This window comes from Filicampus tigris, chromosome 6 (genome assembly GCF_054856515.1).
Source record: "Filicampus tigris isolate MCC_2025a chromosome 6, RoL_Ftig_1.0, whole genome shotgun sequence".
NCBI lineage: Eukaryota > Metazoa > Chordata > Actinopteri > Syngnathiformes > Syngnathidae > Filicampus > Filicampus tigris.
The window spans coordinates 4,163,505-4,191,002 of record NC_141222.1 but is presented as its reverse complement, the minus strand read 5'-3'; the positions used below and the strand labels follow the sequence as shown (position 1 = coordinate 4,191,002).

The window sequence follows — 27,498 nt, the reverse complement described above, 5'->3', positions numbered from 1 at the left end:
CATGTTTCTCTTGAATGAGTTCTGTTGCAGGGGAAGCGCCATTGGAATGTATTTATATGTATGCTTGTCTGGCACAACATAATTGTGCTTATCACTTGAACACAGATTTGGACCTGTATACAATACTTTTAAGCAATATTAGGCTATGAATTGTTGAACCATAAGGCAGCTGCATCTAGCTCGGCTTAGCCTTGCCGATAAAGGATAACTTTAATGGTGGATGCACAATTGTTGGTGGTCTAGGTGGAAGTCCTTTCCATTATTGATTAATGTACAATTTACATTGCTCAACAGTCCTGGTCTCCATTGTAACATATTTTGCACATCATAATGCATCACACATTTTTAGTGGGAGACAGGCCTGGACTGCAGGCCGGCCAGTCTCGTACTTGCACTCTTCTCCCAAAAAGCCAAATTTCTGAGTGTTGGTGATATATGGCTTTCACTTTGCATGGTACAGAGTTATCTTGCATTTATAGGTGTGGCAAACTGTGATCTGGCACTGGTTTTTTTAAGTGTTCCTGAGCCTTTGTGGCAATATCACAATGAAGTTGGGTTTTAATGTAAGTACCACCTGATTTAATATTGGTTTTCTGCATTTGCCGCTTATCTGCAGAGATTTTGTCAGATTCTCTGAATCTTCTGATGATATTATGGGCCACGGATGATGAAATTCCTACATTCATTGCAAATATACGTTGAGAAAGGTTGTTCTTAAACTGTTGACAGTGTGTTCACAAAATGGTGAACCACTAAGCGTTTTGCGGATGCTCCTTTGTAGCCAATCATGACACTCACGTATTCCAAGAAACCTGTTCAGCTGTGAAATGTTTCAAACTGGTGTTTTTTTTTAGCCTTCTTAAGCTTTCCAAGTCTTTTGTTTCGCTGTCCCAGTTTATTGGGGATGTGTTGCAGGCAGGAAATTCAAAATTAGTGAATATTTTCCGAAATAGAATAGTAGTACAACTTGAAATGTCGTCGTATTCAGTTAAATATATTGTTGAAAAGAATTTTCAAATCATTGTAAGTATTGGTTTTATTTTCATGCTTAGGCTACTGATTTCGAATCAGAACTCACTTCTACTTTTACCAAATTTTACGAGGTATTTAACTTTAGCTCTGTCTGGTTGCTCGCAAACGTACTTAGAACATAACAACACAACGCAGCCAGCAGAGAGCAGTCCTCGCCGATGGGCGGCCGGGCCGGGAGCTGGGAGCGCAGCGAGCCCGGGCGAAGCGGGCAGCGGTCCGGGCAGGTCAGCGCTGTAAAGCGCGGGGGTGCGGCGGAACCCCATTCCCTTATTCTGGGAGAAGCACTACAAGCACATTTCATCGGTAAGAATGTCATTTCAAATTTTCCCTTAGAAGGTATTTCTCTGAGTGCTACTTAAATATTCGTCTGCATCATGTTGTCAGAACCATCAACAATGAAATGAAAGCAAAGCCCATCAGGAATAGATTTGCTGTGAAATGTAAAACTAACCATTCACAGCATTAAAATGTAAAACTACTCTGAATGGTCGATGCAAACAGTGAAGTTGTTTCTTTGAGAGGATCCAATCGGGGGAAAACACGCACTTATAACAATGTTTTCAGCGAAAAAAGAATAGTGGATATGTGAAACGTCTGCTCTCTGACTTCAGCCGCGATTTGCTAGTTCATACATATTTAAGTCCCTCATTTATGGAGTAAGATACCCATACCTGCATGGAAGCGAAACACTCTAATATGGAAAAACCTACAAGTCTTTTATTCAAATTGTACAAATATCACTTTTATTTAATGTACAAATGTAATGGAAACTCAGCTATTCACAATGCTCACGACGACATAATTTTGGCACAAATGGAACCCCATAGGATGAAGACATTGTACGTCGTTTTATTTACATTTTACAACCAATCCCTTGCAAGTTGCTCTTGGAGGCCAAAGTTGTAAAACTTGTCGTGTTGAAGTTGCTGAGCTACTTGCCTACTACGTTCTCACTCCATTCGTTAGCAACATGAACACCGTCTGGAAGGGATTGCAACATTTGAGACGTGCTCAGCCGCTGTTACCTGCTCCTTCCTCGTTGGTGAGACTTATGTTTAGTCCATCTATCTAGTTAACATTGTCAGTTTAATAATACAGTTTTATGTTTTGTTTAAGTTAATATTTTCCAATATGCATGTGAGTATTTTCGTTAAAAAAGAAAGAAAGAAAGAAAGACCAAAGTTGTTTGGCTTTATTTTGGTGTCAAGTTTGGTGTCACGCCTTTTTGCAGTAAGACTTTTTGGCTTACCTTTGGTACAGACAGCCCATTACACAAACATGTACTGTAAACCAAAACACCGATATCTAGTTTGCCTTCTGTCGAGTAGTTTAAAAAAAAAATCTACACATTTCCAAAAATAATATGGAACGTGAATTTTGCATTTTAGCTCTCGAGACAAAAGGAAATGAGACTGAGTAAGGTGGTCCGAGAGGCGTGTTTATTTAAGAGAGCTTTATGTTTCTGCTTTGTGAGGGAGCTCGTTTGCTGTGTGGTTGCAATGCAGTGGCTTTAGACCAGGGGTCCCCAAACCTTTTCCTGTGAGGGCCACATAACCTTTTCCTTCTCTGATGGGGGGACGGGGTCAGTTTGTAACAGAAACAAACTGACCCCAGTTTGTAACAGAAAAAGTGTGACGGTCTCAGGGCGGTGCTTAAAGTGACACTTGGGTGAGCTTAACATTGGCACTTATATAATAGGTTTGCATGTAAAAATGACATTAGTACTAAAATGCCCACCTCAAAAGACTCTGTAGTGATTTAAGGGCTGTTTTTGTGATTAGGTTTACAACAAATTTCCCCGCCCTTTTTTGGGGCGTGGCTCATGTTATGTTTTCGGTCTCAGCTGTCCACGTCACGGGAGGGAGCCAAGCGTGGTAATATTGCTCGCTTTGTCAGTTCTGTTGTCTAAAACGGTCACCGATCGCCACCAACATGCAAATGCACATTACTACTCTTGTCCACTTCAACCTCAACCTGATCTCATCATGATCACCTCCACAAAAACAAAAATACCGTGGCGATTGCTCCTTCACTTCCACAAGCTGAAGCGGACAAGAGCATAAATGCGCACACGAACCCCGACTGGTTATATTTCGGGCATTTAGCGACGCTGAACTCGTGTCTCAGGAGGGAGCGGGACGGCGGCTTGCAGCAGCAGCAGGCAGATTGGAGCTTTAAGTCCCCCTCTTCCTTCCCCGGCTAAAGGTAGGATAATAGGACGGCTAATAGCAACAACTAGCTTCAGGTCGTTAAAACAAAAGGTGTTAGCACAACAACATTAGCTCCTTACTCTGCGTCCAGCCTGCGTCGATCTTCAAGTCGCGGGGTTGCCACCCAAGCAGTCACGTGCGTTGTCAGACAGAGAGCGCCAGAGAGTGAGGTAAGCCCTGTTCAGCGAACAAAAAGTTCCAGCGAGGCTGACTCCACAACCGAGTGTAGCCGCATTGGAACCTTTTCGTCTGTTTACGTTTCAAATTGAACGCCGTGTTGTCGGTCGAGAAAATGGGGCCATTCCTCATCCAAATAAATGTGCACGTCTACTCATTCCCACTTCAGTCTCTAAATATCCTGACTGGTGTTAAATGCCTCGCTCGTCCGAACCGTGATCAGCAAAGAAGCAGTGTTTTTTTTGTTGTTTTTTTTTTTTTTAGCAAAGAAGCAGTGTGCGCTGGTCCAAGCCTATGTAGCTCTGCTCACTTCCACATTTCCTCATTCTCATATAAATCAGCTGCGGAGAGGTTAATCCTTTTGATATGTTGAAGTGGGCATTAATAGAGATGTCAACATACATTTTGGTGCCAATTGATCGCCGTTTTTGAACGTTATAAGCAATGAAAGTACAATGATTTCCAATGGAGAGTTTGGAATCGGTCCCTCGCGTGACTACGGCCGAGCAAGGATAGAATGGTCGGGGGTGCGGCCATTCTGCTCATTAACAAGGGGCGTTATTCATAGTCATTTATTTCCTAATTTCTCCCAAATTTATTGATAAAATAGAAAATGACAACTCTTTTAATTTTCCTGATCCAAAAATATATAACATGAACTTGTTAGCCCCACCGTCCCTTTAAAAACATAAACATTTATTGTTTTCCAGAAAGTCAAACATGACCAAATATTAATAAACCTTCAGGGATCTTCATAGAAAAAAAGTCAGGAAATAAATAACATCTGCCGAGAAGGCTTAGTCTTTAAAGAAAAAGGAAATAATACAGGGCGTTGATATCAATACGACATCTTCACGCAGACCTCATCTTCATAAATCAACGGTGCAAAACCAATCTACAAAAAATGTTTTGCTTTGTTGCGCTTTTCCAATCAATTACAGCTACATTCTCCTATTGCTGTTGATCTTAACTGTCATCCATTACAGGTGCACATTCGTTGTGAGTCTACACAGCCTGTCCCTGCAGCCCGGCTGCCCTACAGGGTGCGACTATGTGCTGGAAAACGCTACGCTTGGTGTGCATGCGGGCACAGCAAGAAACATATATATATATATATATATATATATATATATATATATTTTTTTTTTTTTTAAGCAGAGCTGGGCATCGCCTAACCAGCACGAGTTCCCGTCTCCATATTTAAAGCGACCCGCGTGGCCCCAGTCCGCTCCTCGTCGGCGACAACCAATCGGCGTCGAGAACGTAATCCTCACGTCACACGCAGGCGCCGCACGAGCAGACGCCGCCAAACAAAGAGAAAATGTCAAACAAAACCCGACACACGCAGTGTGATCGGTCAAATAAAAACAATATGGGGCACATGTCATTGCGTCTATGTGGGACCGCAAGGTACACAACACTATTTTTTATTTTTTCCCTTACTTGGCTGAGTGTCAGGAGTGCAGCACCTGCGTGTGACGTAGTACAGGTTAAGTCCGTTCTTGGCTCCGTTTGGCTGACTTGGACTGACTGGGACCACGTTGGACTCTGTGGCTGTTAGGCGATGCCCAACTCTGATCGTAAGGTTGCCTCGAAGACTCTTGTTTTTAAAAAAAAAAAAAAAAAATTCTTTTACCAGAGCACCTTCTTCCACATGTTTGGTGTCTCCCAGATGGCTTTTGACAAACTTGAAACAGGATTTTTTTTTTTCTTGCCACTCCTCCATAAAGGCCAGATTTAGACCATTGTCTATGGACAGATTCCCCCACCTCTGCTGTGGATCTTCATCCAGAGTGATCATTGGCCTCTTGGCCGCATCTCAGTGCTTGCCGTATTTTGGCTGAAAGTTGAGAAGTACGGCAGGACCTTGGTAGGTTTACAGTGGTCTGATACGCTCCCATTTCAATATGATTGATCGAACAGTGCTCAGCGAGATGTTTAAAGCTTATGAAATCTTTTTATATCTTAATCCTGTTTTAAACTTCTCCACAACAGTATCTCAGACCACCCCGGTGTGTTACTTGGCCTTCATGATGCTATTTGCACTTTAAACAGACCTCTGAGACTACCACAGAGCAGGTGCATTTTAATACTGGGATTGATTAGACACAGTTGCACTCTATTAATGATGGTCAATTAGGTCAACAGGGAACTTCTGGAGTGAGTAGTCTGCATTGACAGTAAAAGGGCTGAATAATGTAAGAACGTTCTACATGTATTTTTGTTATTTAAAAAAAAAAAGTTTAAAATAACCTTATGAATTTCGCTCCACTTCATAATTGTGTCCTATGGTGTTGATTCTTCAAATGAAAATCAAATTTTATATCTTTGTTTGAAACCTGAAATGTGGTAAAAGGTTCAAGGGATACAAATACTTTTTGCAAGCCACTGTACATTTAAAATGATGATGATCTAAGTTGTATACAAAATGTAACCCTGTCAAGAAATGCATTTTGTATGCTGTAGTAAAGTTTGTGTTATCTGGATCTTTTTTTTTTCTGATGAAGTTGAATTGAAAGAGTTGTACAAGGTATAACTTCTAGACAATTTCCATTTTTGGGTTCACAGCTTTTTCTTTCCATCAGCCTTACTGCGATGGAGCTCACAAGACCAAGGCACCAAACTTCTCTCCACTCCGCTTCACCTCTGACAAAGACAAGACTGTCATGGTGTGTGCATGCAAGCAAACAGCAAATGCTCCTTACTGTGATGGCTCACATTTCAAAGTCATCTACAATGATGTGGTGAAGTCAGTAAAAAGACTGTTTAAATGACCAGTCGTCATGCATACAACAAATACCTTATGTCATAAGAATGTATACTTCTTAGCAGTCCTGTACTCGGTACCTCACTAAATAAAAATGTTTTCAAAATTAACACACGAGAGCACTCGGATTATTTTTTTCCGGTGAAAAAAAAAAACTTGGAAAACATTTGTGTTGCAATTAATTGTCACTAATGGAATAACTTATTTACATATAACTTATTTTTAATGGAACATTAAGCTAGGGATACGTACGTTTTTACTTCCTACTCCTTTTCCAACACCGCTACTTGTGTTTGTTTGTTTGATTTTGTAATTGGTCTTCAAAATAATCTAATTCGTTCATATTGATTATCATTTTGAATCCAATGTCTATGATTTCATCCTTATAATTGCTGAATTTGCATATTTCAATGAAACCTCTGTCTGGTGCAGTGGATGTTTTTCAGCAGCAGTCACTAGGAAACTGGTCCGGGTGGAAGGCTGTTGATAAATACAGTGAAAAATCCCAATGTGAAGATGTGGCACTGTACGTACTCTGCGGCAGCCCTACCTAAATGTGCAGGAACCCAAATAAAACCCACCCTCAATCCTCTATTCTTGCTTCTAAACAAATTGTGATGTAGTTTGTAAATTAAATCCAAGCAGCACAACTCAACTAATTCTGCGCTGCCAGACTATCTGCTGCAACCAATGTATTATCTAGATTGTATTCCTGAACAAGGTGTCTCCAATATTGCTAAAATTTCAACTGTACATACTGATAAATTATCCGGAGTTCTTTTAAAGTCGACATCAACGCATTTTTTTTTTCAAGAATATCTTCTATGCAAGCCCACTAGTTGAAACACGGAATTCTGATAAATATTGTGTTTGTGGAATAAGTGTTAATCCACTCGTTTTTAGCCATCTCCGGGGGCGGCCATTTTGTATTCTGTCGACTGAAAACAACATCACAACTGCTCACAACGACCAATCACGGCTCAGATTCAGAAAACAGGTCAGCCGTGATTGGTCCAATCAGAATTTTCATTATGTGTTGCCAAGGGCAAAAAGCTTTCTGCCTTGGCAGAAACATCTTTGACTAGAGTAGAACACTGAGCAAGATATGTCATAGTTAAGGCTCAAAATGAGCTCATCTTTAATCAGTTCAGCAGAACATTTTCACATATTTGTCCACTTACGCTTCCTAAAAGAGAAAAATAATGTAAACAATTTATTTTTAGATTTATTTACTATATTTTTAGTTAGTATGTAGTATATCGATGCCTATACAGTAAAAATGATGCATACTGTATCTGTTTGAACTTGTAATAAATGTAAGGCTGTGTGTGTATTCTTTATCTATTATTCATCAATTTATTACTTTTATGTATTATTAATGTATCTAACGTACTTGTCAATCAATTGTACTTGTTTATTCCACCCCTAAATCATGTTTTCTGTTCATACAATGCTGACATTCATTGCACATTCCCATATTAACCTTGATGGGATGATTAAGAAAACAAGTAATTATTTACATACCATATCTATTTCTGGCGTTGCCTGGTGGACAACAAATGTGTCATGCCGCTTTGTTGACTTAAGCTATCTACTTTGGCAAGCGACATTAACTCGACCAATAAAATAAGTTGATTCTGTATCCTGATATGCACGAATGTGCTGTCACCTCATTGGTCACAGAGCAGTGGAGGGCCTAGGACCGTTACCGTAAATTGCCATATAAAGGGAACTGTTGTTCATTAATTCCATTGAAAATTTACACATCATTTTTTACTCTGACGATATTTTGCGGGACAAAGTGCGTCCCTTTACACTGGCGATATATTGCGGGGAAAAAGTGCGTCACTTTACAACTCAATACGGGACGCGTACTGATTTACCTAAATACGGGACGATTCCGTTTTTCAAGGGACGGTTGGCAAACCTAGCTGAACATCAACACTTATATAATAGGTCTGTATGAAAAAATTATGTCAGCACTAAAATTCACCCCCCTAAAAGAATCTGTTGTGATTGATGGTCTTTTTCGTGGTCACTAAAGCCGCAAATTGGCACGCTCACTTTGGGGGCGTTTTTTTTGTTTTGTTCTCCATCTCAGGCTGTCAACATCATTGCAGGGAGGCTTGATCCGTGTTATTCCTTGATTTGGTTTGTGATGTTAATTTGTCGCCTAATGTCTGAAAGAGATTAATTGCCACTAAAATTAATTTGCACATTCCTACTCTTGTCCATTTCAAACTGTGAAAATATAAAAGTGGGCGGCACAATATTTAATTTTTATTAACATCAAATGTGAGCTCCTATGAGGAGATCTCGTTGCGGCAAACGCTCTAATTCCGTCCAGCCAGAGATACAGCGGCGTCGCCGTGCGTGTGGGCCGGCCCGTGTAAGTCAATTTCGGATAAATACAAGCCCCGGAGGTCAGCTTGTCGAAATGTCAAGGTTGGACTTGGAAAGGTTTCAGAGCACCGGACTTCCAGCGAGGCCGTCCCTTCAGCCGAGCATGGCCATTTAACGCAACTCATTTTCGGATAGGGGTGGACCTCGTTGAAAAAGCTAATAAGCTAACACTTTAAATGTAATCTATAACAACCTATGAGCAATTCAGCTAACGAAAAAGCTTCTCAGAACGCAATGTGTTTGAGTGTCTTGGTGACTTAAGACATGAAATTACGTATGTGACAAGTGCACCTCAGCTGCATGTAGGCTGCTCATTTCTTGCTCTTTTTGGCCAGACATGGAAAGGCTAATCGTTTTGTGATGTTTTCACAGGTTGAAGTGGGCCTAAGTAGAGACGTCCACATGTATTGGGGCCGTTTGATCCGTGTTATTTTGACAATATTAGCGACGTTATTTACAATGACTTTGAATGACAAAATGTAATCGTCCCTATCGTGACGTCACACAAGGCATGGAGGGAGGGAAGGGGGTGTGGTCTTATTGCTCATTAAGTGTAGGCGTTCCTGAACATGCATGTTAGTTTTGTACTTATTTCTCCAAAACGAATTGATAAAAGTTCAAATGCAAGCTAATATCATTGTTCTGATAAAAAAAATACATAAATTGAGCCTGTTATTGAAAAATTGACAGTGTCGGCTCTCTGATCTCTTTTAGGTTTTTTAATGCATATTAAACGTTTTGGACTGTACTGCAATGCACTTTATTTTGGAGTCAGCCAGTCCTCCCTCAAACGTCTCCAGTTGGTCCAAAATGCTGCTGCCCGCCTACTAACTGGAGCTCGGAAGATCGAGCACATAACACCAATTCTGGCCTCCCTTCACTGGCTCCCAGTGCATTTCAGGGTCCAATTTAGGATTCTCCTATTTGTCTTTAAATCATTAAATGGCCTCGCCCCCGGCATACCTCTCCGAGCTCCTCAACTCCTACACACCTTCCCGCAGCCTCAGGTCTGCGGACCAGGCGCTGCTCGAGGTGCCGAGGAGTCTCAGAGGGGATCGAGCCTTTTCAACTGCTGGTCCTTCCCTCTGGAATGACCTCCCATTGGTTGTTAGGCAAGCCCCCTCTCTGTCCATTTTTAAAACCCGGTTGAAGACACATTTCTTTTCTCTGGCTTTTGATCAGACCTGAACTTTTTGGCTCTTTTCCGGTGTCAATTGTATATAGCGTTTTATGTTAATTTATTGGCTTTATCTATTTATATTTTTATTTATATTGTATACATTATTTATTTATAGCTATATTTATTAATACGTGTATCACAGCCTTTTATTTTTTTATTTATTGTATTTTCTGTAAAGTGCTTTGTTACAGCTCTAGCTGTTATGAAATGCACTATATTAAAAAAAATTGTATTGTGTTGTGTTGTATTGTACTGTATTAAACAAAGGAGCGGTCCCTGTTTCCTTTGAGACGATTAAGGAGTTAGGGCGAGAGTTAAACATCAACGGGCGCTCTGCGATATTGTCTACCCTACACTATTCGTTACCCTGTGACATCGAACGCGGAAGTGCTGCGTGCATTTAGGCCCAATCCCAATACCCACTCTCGCACCCTACGGTCTTCGCTGAAGTGCACAGGTAGTCGAAGTGAACGAAGGGCTCAAGAGCGCAGGTTACAAAGTGGACAACATTTGCAGAATTAGTATACTTTGTGTGACGTCATCGACGTATAACTCTGCGGCAACGAGCATGGTGGTACGCGTTGTTGTTTTGGCAATTTTGCTGTTTGAAATTAAATGAAAACTTCAGTAAAGTAGCAGTATAGTAAAACCCGGGCTCGGTCTTCCAGACGATAGGAGCAATAGCTCCATTATTTGGAATTTTGGACTATTTGCGGCTGTGCACCATATGCGGCGCATGCTCAGAATGTTGCTAAGTACGGTAGCTAAACTAGGACATAATACGTAGGTAACGGGTAAACGGTGACACTAAAACAGCGATTGAAATCATACATATAGTAACGTTAAACCTTATAATCAGATACTACACTTGAAGGGACATTATTCGACACAGGCACATAAATTCCACTGAATGTCGTTGGTTTCCTGCTAATTTGGTCAAAACTGGAATGAATCCCGGGTAAAATGCTTCGTCCGAGGGGCCATGGATGTGGTCATAGTCGAAGTGCGGAGCAAGGACGAGTACTTCGCAAAATTGTGACACCCTACACCACAGGTGTCAAGGTCCGGTCCTGGAGGGCTGCTTTCCTGCATGTTTTCCAATGCTCCCTGCTGCAAGACGCCTGTTTCAAATGATCAGGATACTATCAGGCTCCTTCAGAGCTTGTTGATGAGCTGATCATTTGAATCAGGTACGTTGCAGCAAGGAGATGGAAAACATGTAGGGAAGCGGCCCTTGAGGACACGACTTTGACACCCATGCGGCCTACACTCGTACACTCCGCGGGACACGCAAGTGAAGGGCACAAGGGTGCAAGAGTGGGTATCGGGATTGGGCCATAGTCCATTAGCAACCTTGATCTCCGGCCCCAAAAGTATCCGCTTTACATGTTGTTACCAAAATTGTGTTATCTTCTGTGAGTATTTGTAATTTTCAATGTTTCAAAGTTAATACAAAGCATTAAAAAAAAAAAGAAATATCCGCTTCCGCCTCTGGTTTCGGCACCACCCCATCAACCAATCACATTAGTGTGTGGTCCACTGCTGCACACGTTTCATTCGCGCCTATTACCTTGTTGACCTGCCACTCAAACTGTATCGGCTTTCTGATTGCTTTGATGAGTGACACTTGATTTGCAAGATACTGTAAACTAAATCGCCCAACCTTCCTTGCGCCTTGATCAAGATGACACAGCTGATCCCAAGTGAGTCCACCGCTATAATTGTTTTCATAATAATGATGTCGCTGTATTAAGCGGCTCTGACAGAGAAGCGCAACCTTTGTCATTTCCTGTGAAGGTCCTGGCGTGTTGTGTTGCGTGAGTGAGTAGACTGAACGAGAGGATACGATTTTTAACAACAGCTGTGGAAAGATGTCAATAGAAAAATTGAACACCCTGATCGCCAAATTAGATCACAGATGGATTACTTCAATTTTGAAACAAGCTCGGATAAAAACTATGGATTCCAAGGTAAACTGAAGTCTGCCATTGTTTTGTGCTTTGCGTTTCTTAACTGTTACGAAAATACTGACCTGCATGCATGTGCATGACGTATTTGTCCTTCTAACGTGTTTTCAAGCGGCATTATTTCAAGTTTGAGCGTCTTATTTTTTCGTTTTACAATTAACCTAAATTTTTAATTGTGCGTGGAATATACGTCACCTTAATTACATTAAAATTATGTGTAAGTTGGACGAGCGGGTGAAGAATGTGTGCAGTGAGCATGTATTCACGCACAATAGAACAATACAGTAGATGTATAATTTGATGCCGTCGTCATTTTTCCCTTCCAAAGTCTGTTGGGATAGGCTCTCACCCGTGACTTTAATGAGGACTAGGCTGAAAATGGTTGGATGGATTCCTAAAGTGTTGTCAGTAAAAGAAATGTGTGCAACTGTCATCAGGTGCATCTCTCCACAATTCCTCCTGCACCGGTCATCCCGTCCAAGAAGCCTTTCAAAGTGGATCTTGTTGGTGGAAAGCGTTACTCTTGGTGCACCTGTGGACACAGCAAGAAACAGGTAAAAGCTAGATGTAACTAATACATGTATAGTGCACTTTCTAATGAAAAGTTCATTAGGTACACATGTACAATTAGACCATACTTTTTCTATACCACTTACGTTGTCACGGGTCATGGGGAAGGCAAGTTAATAAAATTAAATCCTCTACAACATATAATGCACAATTTTGTTTTCACCCAAGGGGTATTGTTTTAATTAGTGGTCTGACTATGGTATAATATATACAGTATAACGTGTAGAACTGCACCGCATCATATTTCGTGCTTAAAATATTTTGCCACACGTAAGTAATTTTCAATTCCCCGATTTTCCAATCCAATACTGATTTTAAAATTACAGCTCGCATCAGTGACACCAACTCGATGATAGTGCAAATAAATACACCTAATGAAAATATAGTGGTAGACTGGTAGTAGTATGATTTATTTAAAATTGAAGTTTATTGAGGTAGCAGTCAGACACTTGCCATTTTATGATACTGGGTACACTCGTAGAGAATCGATTTTGAGGCATAAAGACTTGGTATCAGAGGTATTGATATTGATATTCCGCACATCACTAACCACCCAAATGTGGTAAGCCTCTCAGAAGTTCTGATTCCTGATTGATTCATACTTTTCAATGTCAATGAAAAGGACTTGGTTAAAGGCACAATTTATGATACAGCTCTTGTGCGTATGGATGTAAAGTACAATGGTGTACATTGGGTATTTTTTGTGATTCTTTCAGCCTTTCTGTGATGGATCACACAAGACCAAAGCCCAGGGCCTGTCCCCACTACGCTTCATTCCGGAGAAAGACGCAACAGTTTGGCTGTGTGGCTGCAAATACACAAACAACCGTCCATACTGCGATGGCACGCACAAGCAGGACTTCATCACATCTGCCCCGCTGCATGAACATAACTGATAGTTAAACCGTTTCTTACTTCCAAAAGGGCTTTTTGCCTTAATTGGGTAGTGTCCAACTTCACTTGGAAGATTGAGAACAAATATGGCCTGTGGTTGTAAAGGCAGGTTCACACGTTTTTGCCATACTATAGTGTAGGCACATTTTATAGAGATTTTAAGTGTTACAATCTCATGTGTTGGTGATCCTCTACAAAGTTTGTGAGTGGTGGTGTCACGGAACAGTTGAGTGAATGTTTTCTTATTCAAAACTTGTCTTTGAGATATAGATAAATTAGGCATAATCGTCTTAAGAAAACTGCCAGCATTGAACTTTATTTCACAGTATGTTTCACAACTTCCTGATGTTCTCAGGAAATGATTAATTGGACACTGTTAAAAAAAACCTAGTAAGTAAACATTTTATTGACCTAAAACATGCACATATGGCTGTTTTTTTTTTTTTTTAAAGCATTGTTTTGTTGTTGGAACGGAAACAAAAGGAATGCTGTATTTTATGAAACAACATACATGGCCATGTATTCAAATCCCTTTCGAGTTCTTCTGACATGAGACAAAAATACGGTCATCTGACACACACACTCACAGGAGAGCAAGCGATTGTGGGAGTGCTTAAAAAGCTTCTCATGGTGGCAAATACTTGTTGGTTTGGACTGTGGCCAGAATCAAGGAAAGTGCATCAACAGTTTTTGTCATGAACGTGTTACCTCATGAGTGCTTGCTTATACTGGACACTTATACAGCAGTTATTGAATGATGAGGCAAAAATTCCTTTTTTTTTTTTTTTTTTTTTTACCTTTATATCCAAATGGTGCAGTAATTTTCACTGCAATCTTCTGCAATTTGTCAAGTTTTACAGAAGCCAAATCAACATACAAATTTAACGGTGGAAATGAAACAACCACTGCATATACAAATACAAAATGATTACAACGTCTTGTATAAAAGATAAGTTTATACATATGTACGCACACATGACTGTACAGTCCTCATGTGTGCATGGTTCTAGTCTAATACACGCCAGAGCTGGGCATTTTACTAAAAATTCACGGTCTGTTTAATTGCCTTCCGCCTACAGCCGGGGTACCCTTACGCCGTCTGTTTATCCGCGATTTTGTCCGGCCGGACCAAATAGTAATTGCCTATAGGCCGGTCCGACTATCAACTTCAACAAACGACCACTAGCAACCCCCCTGAGCTATATTTCAAACTAAAGACTCACTGCGGCATGGAAGCCTCACCACGGCCGGACTAAATTCGTCTCCTTTTAGCACCTTCGAGGACCTTTTTTTTTTTGTTTAGTGTAATGTACCTTGCAGGACCTCGGAAGTCTCGCATTTATTCCGGCCGCGGTGAGGCTTCCATGCCACGGTGAGTCTTTCGTTTCAAATATCACCCAGCAGGGGAGCACGGAAATAAACAATTACATAGATGGGGAAAAAATGAGCTTTCAACTATGCTTAGTCCTACTATTTTTTTTTAAAAAAAGTTTCCCGTCTATCGTTTATCGCCTACAAAATGGGCATCCGTCATAGACGGATAGGCGGACCGGTCCGTCGCACAGGCGGTATGGTATGCCCAGCTCCGATACACGCACACACATGTATCTTATTTGGCTGCACACTTGAGTCATGAAAACTGCCTCTTAAGCCCAAAAAGGAAGAAGGCTCCAGTTTGTATTTTTGCTCTGTATAAAGAAGGGAGCAATCCAAACACTGTCCTCCCAGGTGTCATGCACAGACATTAGGTTGTAGGAGGCATCCCGCTTTTTTCTCCTCCCCTGGCCTCCTCTTTGCTGGAAGCCGAGCTTGTGCCATTGACGGTCACCTTCCGAGCGGAGGCTCCCTGTTTGGAGGTGAGAGCGTGTCGCTGAGTGTTGTTGGGCACAGTGGTACCGTTGGAGTTCTGGATGGCAGGAGAGAGGGTGTGAGGCGCAGGGCAGGATTGCGTGGAGGCTCGGGGGATCTGGGCCGACGCGGGACTGTGGACTTTGTCGCTTTGTGAATCGCTCTCTGAGGTCGGGCTGGTGTTGACTCCATCAGAGTGGCCCTGGACGGCGGACTGGGACGGCCTCCTACGCTTCCTTGTGGGTTTAACCAGGTACTGCAGGGGAATGGGTCCAGTCTGCACATAAGTACACAACGTAGACGTTTGCTCCAGTCATTTGGAACTAAAGCGGGCCAATCTGAGATTTGTAGTTGTTCATAAACAAAATACCTGGTGAAAGACAATTTGAGTGTTGCCTATTTGACATTTGCCAAATGGCTAAAATGATCAATTACAACTATAAAACTATACTACATTACATTGTAATTACCATGTTAAGTCATTTGGGGCCCTATTTTGGTAGGCCGGCGCTCGGCGTAAAAGCGGGCGTAACTTCATTTTGCCAGCGCAAGTCTAGTTTAGCGTGCTTGTGTCCATGTTGCACCTGTCTGGGTGAGCCGGCGCACCTAGCAGCCTCGCCCATCCGATGCACTACAGAAAGTAGTCTGTGCTCACTGCTCAGTGTAAAAATGGGTGCATCTTCATTTTCGTGCTGGGGCAACGGTCTAATTCACGGTGTTTGAGAATTTGGTAGATGCGCTACGCTTCACTGGGCGTTCCTGCTGTACCCCCCAGCGCATCTCGCAATTTGGTGACAAAAAGATTTTTTTTCATTTTAAAAGACGAGTTTATCTGGACACAAAGCATTTCATGAAAGACGCTTTACACCATTAAACTAGTGATCGATGTACTGTGCCAAACAAAAGCAACACAGACAAAGATCCAGCCGACATGCCCCCAAAGTAATTGCAGGCTCTTGATAGCATCAAAGTCCCCCCAAGCAACTGCCTCCAATGTGGCGATGTATATGTCCTTATAGTGACCTTTTTCACCAAACTAGACATAAGTAGACCGATGATCAATAACGCTAATAATGGATAAGGCTTCTCCTCGTATTTTCCTTCCGCATGCGGCTCCCAAATATTAACGCTGCGTTCAAATAATGATACCAGTATCGATAACCGGCATCTGCGTTTTATTTGTTAGTACCGGCCGATCCGATACCAGCGTTTTAATGCGGTATCGGGTCACTTTCCACTTACATAATATATATATATATTAATAATATATATATATATATATATATATATATATATATATATATATATATATATATATATATATAATATAATATTATATTATATATATACATATATATATATTTATAATATAATATTATTATATATATACATATATATATTAACAATATAATATTATATTATATATATACATATATATTAACAATATAATATTATATTATATATATAATATATATATTAACAATATAATATAATATAATATAATATATATATATATATATATATATATATATATATATATATATAATATAATATAATATAATATATAATATATATCGGAAAGTTACCAGATTTTTTTTTTTTTCTTTCCAAAGAAAGGTTAGCCCATCAGTTGGTGTTAAGTAGGGCTGCCACAAACGATTATTTTGCTCGTCGACTAATCACTAACAGTAGTCGCGATTAGTGAACTAATCGGATAATATATAAATCGCGGAAAATCGCAGCAGCAACTATGCAAATACTTGTTCACAGCGCTGAAACTCAGCCAATAAAATACAAAGTAAGATGAAGAGTCTCCCTTACTCACCCGTCTCCACTCATAAAAGTAGGCAATATCCATTAGCGTGTAGTAGTCTTTCAGCGGTTCATCCCCATACAACACCTCTACCTATAAACACACACGTTATGCTACATTAACTGCAGAACATTGCACCACATTTAGGTCAGTGAAGAGCTTTAAATAGTTGGACAACATACTACAATAAAGCAACTACTACAGTTTGACCTGTTCTATGATGTTTGACACCTATATTATTTGTTAGAAGGGAAAACATTAGTTGTAGTGATGTAGATTTGAATTTTTATTAAAAAAATAAACAGTTCCATGAAAAAAGCATGTCATTGGAAAAACTGTGGTAAACTGTAAATTGTTAACCAACAAAGCTTGTCAACATTACATACTACAGTTTTGTGTCAGCATCATTTGTACAAATATTGTACACTAGCCTGTATTCTTAAGCTGCCCCATGGATATTTCCAATGAACTGGCAAGTTCATATGATGGAAACGTTATAGACCAGGGGTCGGCAACCCGCGGCTAGGGAAAATCAATTATAAGTGTCCGATTGAAGTGTATTGTAACGTCTTCCAGAGACACCGACGTTAGACGTAGCTTTAGTTATCTCGCTTTTTAATTCCAACTACAGCGCAGCAACAGTCCCATCATAAGTACCGGTAGACACGGATCTCTTCGTCCTTCTCACCGTCCGCTCATTCCTCTCTTATGCTACGTTCACACCAAACGCGTTTGACCGCGGGAAAAACCTGAAATGCTGCAGCCGCTCATTCGCTCACAGCGGAGAGGGGAGGGTCTTTGCTTGGTAGTAGACTACGACAGCATTTTTCAACGTCACAATCAAATGGCCGACACACTATGCTAATGCTAACAATATTGCTCTCTTGGTAAAGTTCAAGAACTGTAAAAAAAAAAAAAAAAACCGCCGAGTGAACAGGACGCCATTTGGCTGTGTGTGACGCAGTATGCCCGATGCTGATTGGCTGCCACAGTATGACACATGCTGATTGGCTGCCGCGAGGCGGAGTGGCGAAAAAAGTTGACTTGATTGATACGCGACGAATGGACGGATTTTCGGTGCTTTGCTCCGCGTCCCACCGCTCCAAACGCATCATTCGCAGCGCCCGCCCGCGTGAACTACATTGACTCCAATACAAACGCCCCGCCAGAAACGCATCATCCGCGTTTGGTGTGAACGTAACATTACTCGCACACCCCTACCATCCAGCGAGTCGCGTGATGCATTCAGGAACCTCGGAAACAACACAACTCAGCAAAACACAAATATGTCACCACAACACGGATGTGTTACAGTATGTTATTTGACTCAAAAACGTGTATCCGTGCGCCTGCGAATTCAAACAAGCTGTCGTTTTTTGGGAGGTTAATGCCAAACAGTTTGCGGCTCGCAGTGCTCTCTTTTTCGTGCAAAGCGGTTCGAAATGGCTCTTTGAATGTGAAAGGTTGCTGACCCCTGTCATAGACGTTGCTATGGTACAGCCATGTCTTAATGATTAAAGCAAGCTTATAGACAGATACAAAGAGGTTAGTGAGTAAGGCTGATCATAGGAGACAGGAGAGCCCAGTGGACAATGCAGATGAGATAAAACTCTTTCAGCTCCTCTGGCTTTTCCACCAGTGCAGACTGACCGCAACCATAAGTCAGCACATCCATGCAGCAAGGAAGCGCCCATGTGTTGTTAAAGTGGAAGTCAACGCAAACATTTTTTTTCAAGAATATGTTGTATGCAAGCCCATTAGTTGAAACAGGGCGTTCTGATAAATATTGCGTTTGTGGAATAAGTGTTAATGCACTCGTTTTTAGCCATCTCTGGTGGCGGCCATTTTGTCTTCCGTCGACTGAAAATGACATCGCGACTGCTCACAACGACCAATCACGGCTTGGATTCAGAAAACAGGTCAGCCGCGATTGGTCGTTGTGAGCAGTCGTGATGTCCTTTACAGTCGACAGAAGACAAAATGGCCGCCCCCAGAGATGGCTAAAAATGAGTGGATTAACACTTATTCCACAAACGCAATATTTATCAGAATGCCGTGAGTCAACTAGTGCGCCTGCTGGGAACATATTCTTGAAAAAAATATGTTTGGGTTGACTTCCGCTTTAAGCAGTCCTAAAAACGATAGTGTCTGGATTTCTGCTCCAGTTGATCAGGCATTGCTCTAAATTTGCATGTATATTAGAATAGATGATGAAATACAGATGCCTTGTATAGGCAGGCCCCCCTGTTTCAAGGTTACTCAAGTGGATCGTTATAAGGCTGTGTGTTTCAATCATACTTGAAACGGATACTGGTCTTGAGTCATAATCAGGCCCAATTTTATGATTCATCTTTTCATTTTAGACCTATGTCTTATGCTTACGGTTAGACAAGACGCATTAGCAACATTGGATCATTTCTCCATCACTTGATTGTGTGTCGTGTGTGTGATTACCCTGTAGTTGCTGGGTATATCCATCTTACTTCTGAGGAACTTGGCTAAGTGCATGACGGACATGGCTGCTGGACACTGCAGGAAGCGTTTGCCGTTGGACTGAGAACAAAGCACAAATCCAGGGTGAGGACTACAAAAAAACAACATGAACACAGGATGTAGGCTCTGATCCTTATCTCCTAAGTGAAACCAGGTTTTACCTTGTCTCCATCCACCTCTGCACGCTGCCGCTCATTAGTTCTGTTGGGACATTAGGAAAATCAGAGTGCATAGTGTGAATATTGAACTCTAACCCATTAAAGTCAAAGTCAACCTAATACATTTCTTTCCAAAAATATGTTCTCGGAGCCTCCACTAGCCAAAACACGGCATTCTGATTAATATTATGATTTGTGGAATATGATTTGAGCTGTTTTTGGCCATCTCAGGGGGGCGGCCATTTTGCCACTTGCTGTCGACTGAAAATGACATCACAGGGAGACAAGGTAAACTATATGGATCCAAACCATACACACATGTTCTGGGAGTGCATTTGTATCCAACCCTTTTGGGGGAACATCCACTCAGCTCTCTGTGATGTTCTGGGATATGTGATGCCAAAGTCTGTTTGATTTTATATTTGGGACAGTTGAGAGATGCGACGCATAAAGAAGACCAATACTGTTAGTCTGTAATTGTGTGTTCTGTACTATTTTGTCCGCCTCAAAAAAAAAAGATGCCTAATTATGTTGGTGCATTTTAGCGAGCTGTAATTGTTCCAAAGATGAAAGAAAGATGTGATTGTTGTGCTAAACCAAAGTATAACATGAAATGGTGAGAACGTCACAGCACAAAGGGGATCACCACCCCGAGTTTGCCTATCCAGAGGCACCGCCCCCACTGTCCACGTATTGTTGCAGAGGTCAACCAAGACAGACTACAACATCCAACAACTCTCAAGAGGAAGCATTCAGAAGCCCAAACTGTGTGTTTAGGCAAGTCCAACTTGATCTAGTGGCAATCTCTCGACGTATAAAGCTCAGGCTTCCCTAGAGAGCCACATCCCTAGAGTCAACTTCTGGAACTGGGAATCAGCTCCCCGACCTAACATGCCACTGAAAATTCATTTTACTTCATTCTATTAGAGAGTGTCTATACTATAAAAATTAATAGTGCAAATATCAATGGCATCTGATTCAGTGACAATCCATCTTTTTTTTTTTTTTTCAATTTCTTTTTTTTCCCGTCAGTTTTTGTATATTAAGTGACGTTAATGTTCTCTCAGAGGTGACGCTTACGTTGTGAATAAAATCATCAATATTGTGACTTTAGTTCTACTATGTTCAGGTTTGTTTTGTCCACGCATACATAAGTGCACAAAAATTTTGGTGACAATTGATCACGGCTTTTGTACATTAAGTGACGTGATGTTTTTTTCTCTACGAGATAATAGAAGAGGCAACTTTTTGACGTGAATAAAGTACAACAATATTGTGACTTTCGTTATATTTTCAGGGTATGATTTGGCCACGCATGTGCGTGCACATAGATTTATTTTGTTGACAATCACGGTTTTGGGATGCAGACGCATAATGGAGGCTTGCAGACTCAGCTGCATTGCCAGCCATTGATGCTGTAAATGTGTTGTTGTTTTTTTTCTTTCTGGAAGGAAGAACATGGAACCTGAAGAAGAGTGCTATCTAAAATATGTCAATACGTGATGATGCCATACTGCATTTTTATAGCAAAATCCACCAGGAAGGAAGTAAAAAATGACGTATGTAATACATCAGGTCATAGGGATGACGTGAACTGTCCAATATCCAAAAATGTCCAATAAATATGGCGGTGTAGAAGGTAAGCCTTGTACTTTTTTCAGATTCCATTGATATATATTCTATTAATGATTATATTTATACACACTGCCTCATAGAATAAAGGAAAATGAACTTTCAGTGGCGTGTTGCTTTTAGCTACCACTCCATGGGTCAGAACTGGTGTGATTCCCTCCAGCTGTTTAGAACACAGGTGTCCCAGGTTGGCCATTTTTCACAAGCTAGGAAAGTAACCACACACACACACACACACACTATTCTACATTTCTATCTTCGCTTTTCAACATTTCAGCAGTACCTGAACCTCACTATCGCAAGCACTAGATGATATTGGCTCACAATCTGCATATTGACAACCTGTATGCAGATTTCTTTCATCTGCAAGAATGATAAAGTGTAGCACAGGCTTTAAGTTTCTGCTTTAGTCAGGCCATTGGGGCCTAATAAGATGTGTCAATGTACATTTTGTCCGTTTAAAAGTTGATTTTGAAAATACCAACAAAAAAAAAATCTACTAACTTGCTCCTCTCATAGAACTGTATTGACAAACTGATGATTTCATCTTCGGCAATGTTAAACGTCTCCACCACTTCCCCTGGTTCCAGAACACGATTCTCTGAGTAGAAATCTCGCCTCCGCTTCATCTCATCTGTGAACAGTGGACACCGACCGACACGCTTGAGTGATGCCTTAAAGCCATTTTCTGGTAAAGATCAAACATATCAAAGGTGCTTTATTACATGAAGAAATGGGAGGTCTTACCTTTGAACAATCCCGGAACAAGCTTATACACTATATCTTGTAGAGTTTTGTCCGCTCTAAATTAAAATATTTGTTTGATTAACAAATCAAAGTCTTTAATAAATGATAGTAAATGCTTGCTTACCTGATGCTGAGCTGTGGACATGTCTTGTGAACTTGGACATCGCATCGAGGGCAGAACTTGTTTGTCTCCAAGAAGGCAACAATGCATGTTTTACAAACTACACAGAGGGACACAACACAGGCCATTACTATTAATAAAACTTTTTTTTTTTTACAACACTAGGTACCATTCTTATCAGTCCTCATGGCAGCTTTGGCCTATGAAATTGTGCACAAGTCATAGTGCGCTGGGGGTTTTAACTAACCTACACTAACGCATTAGTTAAGTCATAATTACAGTTAGAGGTGGCCGATATATATCGTTATCGATATCATCGTCAATCTTGCTTTCACGATGTGTAATTTTACATTATCGAGTATTAAAACTGCCCCTGACTCAAGTCAGTCGACTGCCGCAAAGTATGAGGAAATGCTGAAAAATCTGTGCGCATTGACGGCAGAGGAGGAGGAAGTGATAATCGTTCGCCGAATCAGCGTGCAGGACCCGGTCTCGTGACTCTGACTGCACTGCAGCCGAGCTGTTTCAAACAGAAGAGTTTCGAGCGGGGATTCATAGCGAGGCACGAGTCCACATCGTCCGTAGTCTGTAAATGGTTTGGGGTTGACAAGACTGACGTCGGTGGGAATAACATTGTTAGATGTGCCAAAACGGTCACCATGAAGAGCAATTCTGTTGCACCACGAGCCATATGGATTACGAGGAAAACGTGGCGACCGCGCAAGCACGCTAAACAAAAGCTTAAACACACACACTCAGAAAAGAGGCGCCGAGTTGAACCAACAAATATAAACGCACGCACGCACTTACACACTCAGTACTTTAGCGAGCAAGTCAAACGTGACATCCTGAATGACCGGTTAACATTCAGTTTACACGCTTGTAATTCGCATCATTCATAACTAGCCTGTATTCCCGAGGCATGTTGTTGCACAAACTACGCCTGTTTATTAGTGTGACGCCAGCATCCACCCAAACATGAATAAAGTCACAAGTCTACATATCACAGCGACGAATGAGTGGGAAAATGCACTTTTCGGTAAATTGCAGTTTTGTTATTCAACTTTATTCTAAATACGTTGGGCAATGTATGAAAACGGGTGTTGTATTGACAACGTCTTTTTTTTCCCCTCGCTGGGTGACACTTCGTCACACGTGACATATTAAATAAATTTGTTCTCATTCTGATTGCTGTAGTTAACACCTTTTTCTCATTCTGATTGCTCTCGTAGTTGGCGGTGGTACACCAGTACTTACTGCAGCTCAAAATGTGACATCATTATGGAACAACAACAGAGACATTTAAATGACATAAATATTCCCAAAAATCAATGTAACTCTATAAATAATTTTTTGTTCTTTTTTGTTAAATATTGTCATAGAATATCATTATGTTTTGCAGAATCTGTATTTAGCAATTCAAAAGAGATGTTGTTCACAAACCCTGTCTATCCACAATTGGTCTGTGAAGCAAGTGCAGATTAAAAATATTTTTTGTAGAATATTGTCAAATTATTGTTTTTTGAAAAAAAAGAGGGGTTTTTTTGCCCATATCGCCCACCCCTAATTACAGTTTGTTTCTTTGTTTATTTCTTATTTAGTGTCATGCACAATTAAAGGTGTCAATTAAAGAAACAAAAATAAACAGTAGGCAGCCATTCACAAATATATCAAACAAAGAGAGTCCCACTACGTAAGATCCAAGCACGTGATAGAAACAGAGTCAAATAAAATGTCTTATACTTAAAACAGATACTTGAGTCTTTCTTCCTCTGACATTGCAAACATGTATGCAAACATATATACAGCCACATCTGAGAGTTTCCAGAATAATTGCCTCCTCAAATCATGATATAAAGGACAATAAAACAGAAAGTGCATTTCATTTTCAATATCATTTAAATGACATAAACAGCAAGCCCGCTCATCCTCTGGGATGGAGTGGAAATGACCAGTTTCCAAAGCCAGTAACTATTTGTCTGAAAACACTTACACACCATAAATATAAAACGATGAAATCAATAACAGTATAGCAATAACTGTGTTGCTTTTTGTGCCGGCACTGAAACTCATTCTTTACGCATTATTCATTAACTCAAAAATCTCCTATGCTCGACTCAGTCAGAAAAGACTTTTTGTCTAAAAAAAAAAAAAAAAAAAAAAAAAAAACTCAAGTCACAATTATTTGGATTTTTCACCCTAAAAAATGATTTACCCCAATTTACCCAAAAATTGGTTAAAATTGACCAATCTAGTTGTTAGTTATGTGTCCGACCGATCCTTTGGTCAAAACAACCAATCTAGAATGGATAGTCTTTTCAACCAATGTATATTGGTGGTAGGACCAACTGATGCAAACTGGTCATTTTGACCACAATATTGGTTAATCTGTGTAGAAACCTAAAGGAAGCCACCAATATAAACTGGTTGGATTGGAACCATCTATATTGTGCTGGAGCCTATCACAGCAGTCTTCGGGCAGTAGGCAGGGTACACCCTGAATTGGTTGCCAGCCAATCGCAGGGCACACAGAGATAAACAAACATTCGCACTCCCCACACAGGAAGGCCACGATTCGAACCCACGATCTCTGCACTGTGGCGGACGCGCTAACCAGTCGACCAACGTGCCATGGTCCACCAGTATTTCTTCCAGAACCATAAGAATAATTTAATTTTAATTAACATGAATTGTGAATTCATACACTTATTTTGTAAGTCTATATGTACAGCACACTACGCAGCAAAACAGTTGGGCTAGTTAAGTGTCCTTTCCGTAAACAATTTCATTGGTTGTTTGGCCCACCAATAAAATTGGTATGCCCATAACCAACTGGATCGGTCAATGTCTGACCAATCTATTAGTTAGGCTAACAAATATTGTCTTAACCCACTAGATTGGTAGTTTTTTAAACCAATCCGTTTTTAATGTCTACTTCAGGACTCATCATCATACAAACATATACTCAACCTTTTTCTTTTAGCCATTCAACATAGTTCAAAAGACAAGTAGTAATTTCGTTTGACATTATTAAGTAGATTGTTTTGTGGTGTACTGTGAAACATCTTATACTCTACCTATACAGTATCATGAATAATTGCAGGATGCCCAAACGTGACTTGGTCATCTACGACCTTACTCTTGGAGTGTAATAGACGTCAAGAGGGGATTGTACTTACAGGAGTGGAGGCATTCTACAATGGTCGTGGCATCAACCAAGTAACCAGCACACAGTGGACAAGTGAGATGTATATTCAGATCTGTGATTTTAATCCTATTGGGCTGCATTTTGTCCATCTGGGGAGATCTGCAAGAGGAAACAAAGGTAAATGGCATCGTTTTTGTTGTATTCTCTAACATCACAGGTAGGGTAGGTGGATGCTATCATGCTTCATGGAACTAGTAGTTATCCGTCATATCTTCAGTGCAAGCGTGTCGCACAGACAATGTCTGCAGCTCGTCCTCGGACAGACAGGCTGCAACAAAGATAGCCGATCGCCGTAAAAATAACTGCAAATACATTGAAGCGATAAACGAAGCTTTGTCAGGGTGAGCCGTGCAGCTAATGCAGCCCGAGTGGTGGTGCACAGCAGCCGACTATTGAATAGCTCCTGTGTGGCCTCCTCTACGGGCATCAGCTTCGCTGTTTGGCCACAGCACCAACAAAGAGGGAGCCCGTTTGTGCGGAACTCCACCGTTCGAGCTAGCGGCACGACGGAATACATCGGGCGAAAACAGCCACCACTCAGCAGGCGCAGAGCTTCAGAAAATCACACTGGTACACAAAGCAGCCATCTTACATTCACTGACAGGGCTTGTATCAGGAGGCGAACAAGAGAGGCTCAAAAATGTGACACCGTGCAGGGGGATTTCGCCGCAAGCAAACGAGTGGCGCGTCGCCACGCACAAAAATCTGCTGGCCGAGCTTCATTCTTACCTGATTTGACATCGACGCTTCCTTCTCCTCCCAGCGAGGATCCAGATACGTTTTTAGCACTTAGTTACAATTTGCAGCAGCGCCAGAAAATGGCTTTTTTTCAGCCTCGTCAGAGGACTGCCCATTTTGTATCACGTGATATTATTTTGTCGCCTAGTTCACGGGGCACACGGGGTGTCCACTCCACCGCTAGCCTGTGTGGGCCGCTCTCCCACTACTGTCTGTCTGTATGTCTGTCTGTTTGTCTGTCTGTATTTTGACTATGTCTGTATTTTGACTATGTAAGCACTTTGTGAGCTATACAGCACTAGTAATTTACTAATTGCTTACAATATGTTTCTCAAACAGAGAAAGAATTCGATGGGGTTTGCCGTTGATGCCCATTTGAATGCAGTAGTTGACACACTAAATGTACATCTACATTTGCATTCTGTACTAATTTGTAAAGACAGAGCAGAGGTTAGTGGCAATGTTTCACAAAATATGATCCAACATTATTTTACGCATTTTAAATGTGGAGTCTGTAATCCATGCAGTCAAAATCTCAACCAATAAACCAATTCAGCAAAATGCCATTAAATATCATTATACCACATCTACGTGCAACAACTTAATCTTTTGTTTCCCTTGTGTGATGTTTGTATTTTTGTTACTCAGCAAGCTGTTGATGGGTCTGGTGGACCCTAGAGCAGGGGTGTCAAACTCATTTTTGTCGCGGGCCACATCGTAGTACGGATTTCACTTGGAGGGCCGTTACGACTGTAAACCTGTAAATGTATGTTCGCCTTATACACAACTAATTGATGGATCACTAGTTTTGAAATCAGAAGCCAGTAAATAGTTATTCAACTATTTTTCAATGCATTTTAAAGGAAGGATTGGTAACAAATGCTTGAAATATCGAATATGTTGTGTTAACAGTGAAGACAATTAAAAAAAAACATGTCAAGTCAACACATGATTTGTCTTCGTGGGCCACATAAAATTATGTCACGGGCCGGATCTGGCCCCCGGGCCTTGAGTTTGACACCAGTGTGCGAGAGTTTTGGGTTTTCAAAACAACTCAATCGAACCAATTTCTGCTAAACTACTCAACAGATGTTTACTACATCCCAATTGAAAGTATTTAATGTTAAGTATCTAATATTTGCCCTTTACCTTTGTTAGATCACATTTATGAATTAATGTGCTACTTGTTAAAATTAAAATGTAATAATCTTATAGTTTCTCCTGTCTATCTGTTTGTCTGTCTATAGCCTTAGTCTATCTCACAAACACTTCTTTGTCTGCCTTCGATGTGCCCCTTTGCCTCTCTAACCTTTTATCATGTACAGTACAGTTGTACATGTTTTCACAGTGTTCCTCATACTTTTTATGTAGATGTATGTCGGTGTGTATATACATGCCTGCCTGCCTGCCTGCCTGCCTGCCTGCCTGCCTGCCTGCCTGCCGTCCTGCCTGCCTGCCGTCCTGCCTGCCTGCCTGCCTGCCTGCCTGACTGCCTGACTGCCTGACTGACTGACTGAATTGAATTCTTATTTTGGATTTT

General features: G+C 40.9%; 3 protein-coding genes across 5 annotated transcripts; 2 read left to right on the top strand and 1 right to left on the bottom strand.

Moving 5' to 3' along the window:
• Positions 1 to 1,877: 1,877 nt before the first annotated feature.
• Positions 1,878 to 6,296, top strand: LOC147145522 (uncharacterized). The gene is made up of 3 exons (XM_086034628.1): positions 1,878 to 2,074; positions 4,406 to 4,521; positions 6,004 to 6,296. The coding sequence occupies exons 1-3, from the start codon at positions 2,003 to 2,005 to the stop codon at positions 6,191 to 6,193; spliced, it is 378 nt and encodes a 125-aa protein (XP_085890754.1). The 5' UTR covers positions 1,878 to 2,002; the 3' UTR covers positions 6,194 to 6,296.
• A 5,013-nt stretch (positions 6,297 to 11,309) lies between these two features.
• Positions 11,310 to 13,623, top strand: LOC147145521 (uncharacterized). 2 transcript variants are annotated; one of them, XM_086032457.1, is made up of 4 exons: positions 11,310 to 11,472; positions 11,567 to 11,739; positions 12,174 to 12,290; positions 13,023 to 13,623. In XM_086032457.1, the coding sequence occupies exons 2-4, from the start codon at positions 11,641 to 11,643 to the stop codon at positions 13,200 to 13,202; spliced, it is 396 nt and encodes a 131-aa protein (XP_085888583.1). In that variant the 5' UTR covers positions 11,310 to 11,472; positions 11,567 to 11,640; the 3' UTR covers positions 13,203 to 13,623. The 2 variants fall into 2 exon arrangements, with proteins under 2 accessions (XP_085888583.1, XP_085888584.1); XM_086032458.1 differs by lacking the exon at positions 11,310 to 11,472 and having other exon boundaries at positions 11,479 to 11,739.
• On the bottom strand, positions 13,486 to 26,166 carry LOC147145520 (polycomb complex protein BMI-1-like). Of its 2 annotated transcripts, none has more exons than XM_086032455.1 (9): positions 25,950 to 26,166; positions 25,192 to 25,319; positions 22,016 to 22,112; positions 21,892 to 21,947; positions 21,649 to 21,778; positions 19,516 to 19,555; positions 19,316 to 19,414; positions 16,874 to 16,954; positions 13,486 to 15,325 (listed from the first exon to the last, which is right to left on the bottom strand). In XM_086032455.1, the coding sequence occupies exons 2-9, from the start codon at positions 25,307 to 25,309 to the stop codon at positions 14,945 to 14,947; spliced, it is 1,002 nt and encodes a 333-aa protein (XP_085888581.1). In that variant the 5' UTR covers positions 25,310 to 25,319; positions 25,950 to 26,166; the 3' UTR covers positions 13,486 to 14,944. The 2 variants fall into 2 exon arrangements, with proteins under 2 accessions (XP_085888581.1, XP_085888582.1); XM_086032456.1 differs by lacking the exon at positions 25,950 to 26,166 and adding an exon at positions 25,813 to 25,911.
• Positions 26,167 to 27,498: the final 1,332 nt, after the last annotated feature.

Excerpts from the sequence above, each read along its gene's own strand:
- LOC147145522 (XM_086034628.1), top strand. The coding sequence starts at position 2,003 with ATGAACACCGTCTGGAAGGGATTGCAACATTTGAGACGTGCTCAGCCG. Across the intron at positions 2,075-4,405 it reads TACCTGCTCCTTCCTCGTTG|GTGCACATTCGTTGTGAGTC; the intron begins GTGAGACTTATG and ends CATCCATTACAG. Across the intron at positions 4,522-6,003 it reads TGCGGGCACAGCAAGAAACA|GCCTTACTGCGATGGAGCTC; the intron begins TATATATATATA and ends TTCTTTCCATCA.
- LOC147145521 (XM_086032457.1), top strand. The coding sequence starts at position 11,641 with ATGTCAATAGAAAAATTGAACACCCTGATCGCCAAATTAGATCACAGA. Across the intron at positions 11,740-12,173 it reads TAAAAACTATGGATTCCAAG|GTGCATCTCTCCACAATTCC; the intron begins GTAAACTGAAGT and ends AACTGTCATCAG. Across the intron at positions 12,291-13,022 it reads GTGGACACAGCAAGAAACAG|CCTTTCTGTGATGGATCACA; the intron begins GTAAAAGCTAGA and ends TGATTCTTTCAG.
- LOC147145520 (XM_086032455.1), bottom strand. The coding sequence starts at position 25,309 with ATGGACAAAATGCAGCCCAATAGGATTAAAATCACAGATCTGAATATA. Across the intron at positions 21,779-21,891 it reads TGTTCCGGGATTGTTCAAAG|ATGAGATGAAGCGGAGGCGA; the intron begins GTAAGACCTCCC and ends CACTGTTCACAG. Across the intron at positions 19,415-19,515 it reads CAGAGGTGGATGGAGACAAG|TCCAACGGCAAACGCTTCCT; the intron begins GTAAAACCTGGT and ends CTTTGTTCTCAG.